General features: G+C 38.0%; 1 protein-coding gene across 1 annotated transcript; it reads left to right on the top strand.

The window, feature by feature from the left end:
* On the top strand, positions 1-1,561 carry LOC121746764. Its single transcript, XM_042140692.1, has 3 exons — positions 1-253; positions 338-554; positions 935-1,561. Exons 1-3 carry the CDS (start codon positions 170-172, stop codon positions 1,261-1,263), a joined length of 630 nt encoding a protein of 209 aa, XP_041996626.1. The 5' UTR covers positions 1-169; the 3' UTR covers positions 1,264-1,561.
* Positions 1,562-4,283: the final 2,722 nt, after the last annotated feature.

The raw sequence follows: 4,283 nt of genomic DNA on the forward strand, positions 1-4,283 counted from the left end.
ATTTCAAATGTAAAATAAATAGCTACATAATGAATTCTGTAGAAACAAAAAAAACATAAATACACACAGAGACAGGTCTCCTAGTTTCTGGAGACATCTGGAAAAATTCAGTCGTATAAATATCGAATCCCACTTTTCACGCCAAATTTCAATCGATTGATTTTCGAGGATGAAAAGGAAAGACTTTGAAGACGTTGATGATGATGTCTCAGATTTTATCTTCTCTTCTCCCGCAACTAAAATCCGTAGGCTGGTAAACACCATCTCTCCTCAATTCATCGTTTTACCTAATTCTAATTACTAGCTTAGTTAGTAGTACTCATTTATACAAGTGTAGGATGCTGAATTGCCGCCGATGGTAATTGTAGAGGAACCTGAAGTCGTCGGTCCATCGCCGGAACAGAGCTGTAGCGGTGTGACAATTGAGGAGTTGCCCAATTCGGAGAGGGCTATCGTGCTTTTCCACCCAACCATCACTACACCAAATCCAATCATGCATTCTCCTTCCAATTTTTCGGTCTCCCTGGATCCTCGATTCATTGCCGGCTGGAAAGGTAGAAATTGCAATTCCCAATTTGATTGTGAAATTGATCTAACCTAGGTCATATAATTGTACTAATTAGGTCAAGATGCCTGATTAGTCTTTTCATTTTATACCAACATTGCTACTACCAATTGTGTTTGAACTCTTTAACTTTAAGCAAACACTTAGGGGGTGTTCGGTTTGCAAGATTGTATCTCGGGATTAAATATGTAGCGTGTTTGGTTCATGATATTCAATCCGACAATTCAATCCTGGATGATTATGATATAATTAGTAATAGCTAACCCCCTCCAACTAAAGTAATTTCACAACTCAATCCTAGATTATATCTTGGTACTATTTTATCTAGGAAACCGAACAACACCTTACCGATTTGTGTGATTCGTATAGATCAAGTGTTGAGGTCAAGCACTGGAAATTCTTGGAAACTAGCTAGTGATGAGGCTGCTACAGAGGATGACAACTCTAGCCCCGGCAATGGGTGCCAAGCTGTTGTTCCATGGTTTCCACCACAGTTTTCATCCTCGGGTGGAGGTGGTAGTGAAACGGTGGACGATGAAGCGATGGGAGTGGCAAGCATGGATATTGAAGATAGTTCAAGCATCCAACAAAGGAGCTCTGGCTCGGTCGCAGTAAGCCAAGGTTTGCCTCAATGGCAGCACTGCACGATCTTGCAACCTCCTCAGAACACTACAACGCCGATTGTATGGTACCGGTGATTAGGTTAGGCGACGCGACACTCAGTCTTCATCAGAGCTCCTGCTCTAGGTATTGAAGTACTTGGAGTGAGATGTGGGTTTTTCTCTGCTTGGAGAGAGGCACGGTTTGATTGGCACTTCTTTGTGTGGTCTTGCTTAATGATAAGATGAAATGGGATTCTCCTTGCTTGATCACTTGGAAAATGGATCAAATTAGCTTTCACCTTTGTTGGGTTGTAAATGAGTTTTGCTATACATGCGCAAATGAGACCCGATTAAAAATACATATTTTAATGAGAAAAACTATGGAAGTTTGTTAGCTGCTTATGTGTTAAGTAGTGTTTGGTGTTGAATAGAACGTTTAGGCACTACAGCCTTATCTTATACTTATTCAACTACTACTAGTTACCATTGTTTTGTGGACATATTTTTGTATATGATGAGATGGGGCATAAGAGCATCCGCAAAGCAGAACTAGGATCCCTTCCCGGCGGGATGAGACGGGGGATGTGTAGCGTGTGCTTCCTCCCGGCGAGACTCGTGCAAGGGGGGAGTGAGAGCGGCTTATCCCGCTGCTCCTGACTTCTTGTGTTAAGCCCATATGGCCGTTGGAAATAAATTAATCAGAAATTATATAGTAAAATATAAAAATTATCCTACTTTTCTGCCGGAAATTTTTAACTTTTAGGATATTCATTATGTCATTTTTAATTATGTAATTTTTCAGTATTTTTAATAAAGTAATGTTAATTAAATATTTTTAATTAGTATATTTTTAAAATAAGGAGCTGTTCCCATTCGGGCATGGATCCCTGCTGTGCTCCCTCAAAGTAGGAGGTTATGTGCTCTCACAGCCCCAACATTTAAAAAAAATTAAAAATTTTAAATATTTTATTTATTAAATTTAATATTGAGGTTGTGAGAGCACAACAGCTGCAGGAGATTCAGCTCCGTTCACATTTCCACTTATGCCATGTTTTGGGGTCAATTCTGTGCAAAAACATTTGTTTTTATGTGAATTATTTTTGCCAAGCTCATACTGTTCATCAAGTGCTATTAGCCAAGAATTAAAACTATTAAAAAACGTGACATTCAATTCTGAGGCACCAGCTTGATCAAGAATTGGGTATGAAAATGACTAATTTAAAGCCATGATGGTAGGCCATCCTGCCAGCATATCTTCGATACTCGTCCAAATCATATTCACCGATTGCAAAGAATTAAATTCATCCTTCTACAGTTCTTCACTAGTTTTATTTCTATGGATGACCAAGAATGATTAAGCGAACGAAATAAATAGTGAGATTTATGAATAGTTAAGGGATGGTTGATTAGGATACACACCACACCAGTGAAATTTGTTACCCAAGTGGCTAGTTTCGTTTGCCCTGTTTAATAATAAAAATTGAACTTTTTATTATAAAATATTACTTCATTCGTCTCATAAAATATATGGACATTTTCTATTTTGGTCACTAAAGAATTTCCCTCTACGCCTGATTTAACCTGAGCTCATAGATTCGAGATTAAGAGCAAAGATGAGTACTATTTCTGGAATAACCCTTATCTCTAGAAGATGGAAACTGATTAGGTTATCTGCCGATGTATTCTTGACTGGGAACAAGAAGAAGTATTGGCTCATTGTCATTCTTTGGCATGTGGAGAGTATTTTGCTAAAAAACAACAAGGAATGTGCTAGATAGTGGATTCTATTGGCCCAGTTTGCTTTGGACTTTAATGAGTACTGCAAAAAATGCAAACGTTGCCAACTGACCAGAGGGATATCCATAAAGGACGAGATATCTCAAGTGCCAATCATGGTTTGCGGAATATTTGATGTATGTGGCATGGATTTCATGAGACCTCTCACAATTGTCCTTCGAAAATAATTACACACCGGTGGTGGTAGTGGACTATGTTTGTAAGTGAGAGTCCAAGACAACAAGCACTTGCGAGTCCAAGGAAGTAACGAAGTTCTTAAAGTCAAATATATTCAGCCGGTATGATGTTCCTCGGGCCATTATTTTTTATCAAGGCACCCCCACTTTTGCAATAGGTATGTGGAATCGTTGATGCGCAAGTACGGAGTCCACCATAGACTATTTACACCTTACCACCCGCAATGTAATGGCCAAGCAGAAATTTCAAACATGGGGATCAAATGTATCTTGGAGAAAACTGTAAACCCCTTCAGGAAGGATTGGAGCAAGAGATTAAAAAATGCTTTATGGTCCTACTGGACAACTTATAAGACTCGTATCGGGATGTCTTCATACAAGCTGATTTTTGGAAAAATTTGTGTTATTATCCAAGTGTGTTATTTATTATGGGACAAAGAAGTACCATTTTTGAGTCAATGTCTCATAAGTAATTGCAGTAGCTACAATACACACTCATATTTCTCATATTTGGTGTTGTTTCAGAGTAAAATACAAAGAAAGGTTTGGATTTGTAATATGATTGGAGAAATTTTCAACACTAGATAAGGCCAAGATATATGAGTTATATGAGTTATTTGGCTATTTGGTAGATAAAATAAGGTCATGTTAGGCATCGAAGTCCATCTCGGTCCGCTGAGGCCCGAAGCAAATTAGTTAAAAAAATGTGGGTTATTTAACAGCCCAAAAGAGTGAGATAACATATCCTTATCTTAAAGTCCATCTTAGTTATCTTGTGTTAATTTAACATCTCTACCAAACATGCACTTAGAATAAGATTTGGTGTTGTTGGAGATGGTCTTACCAACTTAGATGAGAGATGGAGGAGTTGAGTGGCAATACTTGAGTTCGATTTATGGACTAAACCAAGGAAAAGGGAGAAGATAGAGAGCATACCACCACAATTTTCTTCCCCCTTCACCTTAATTCAAGGGGATTAATATAAATTTAATATCATATCATCATATACGTCGAAATGATTATGTACATTTATTTTCAGCTCATACATAACATAAACATCGGATTGGGTTTGTAGGTTTGATGCATAATTAATACTCCTTCGTTCCACTCCAAGTAGAGCACTTCTAATTCGGCACAATATTA

This window comes from Salvia splendens, chromosome 9, assembly GCF_004379255.2.
Source record: "Salvia splendens isolate huo1 chromosome 9, SspV2, whole genome shotgun sequence".
Lineage (NCBI taxonomy): Eukaryota > Viridiplantae > Streptophyta > Magnoliopsida > Lamiales > Lamiaceae > Salvia > Salvia splendens.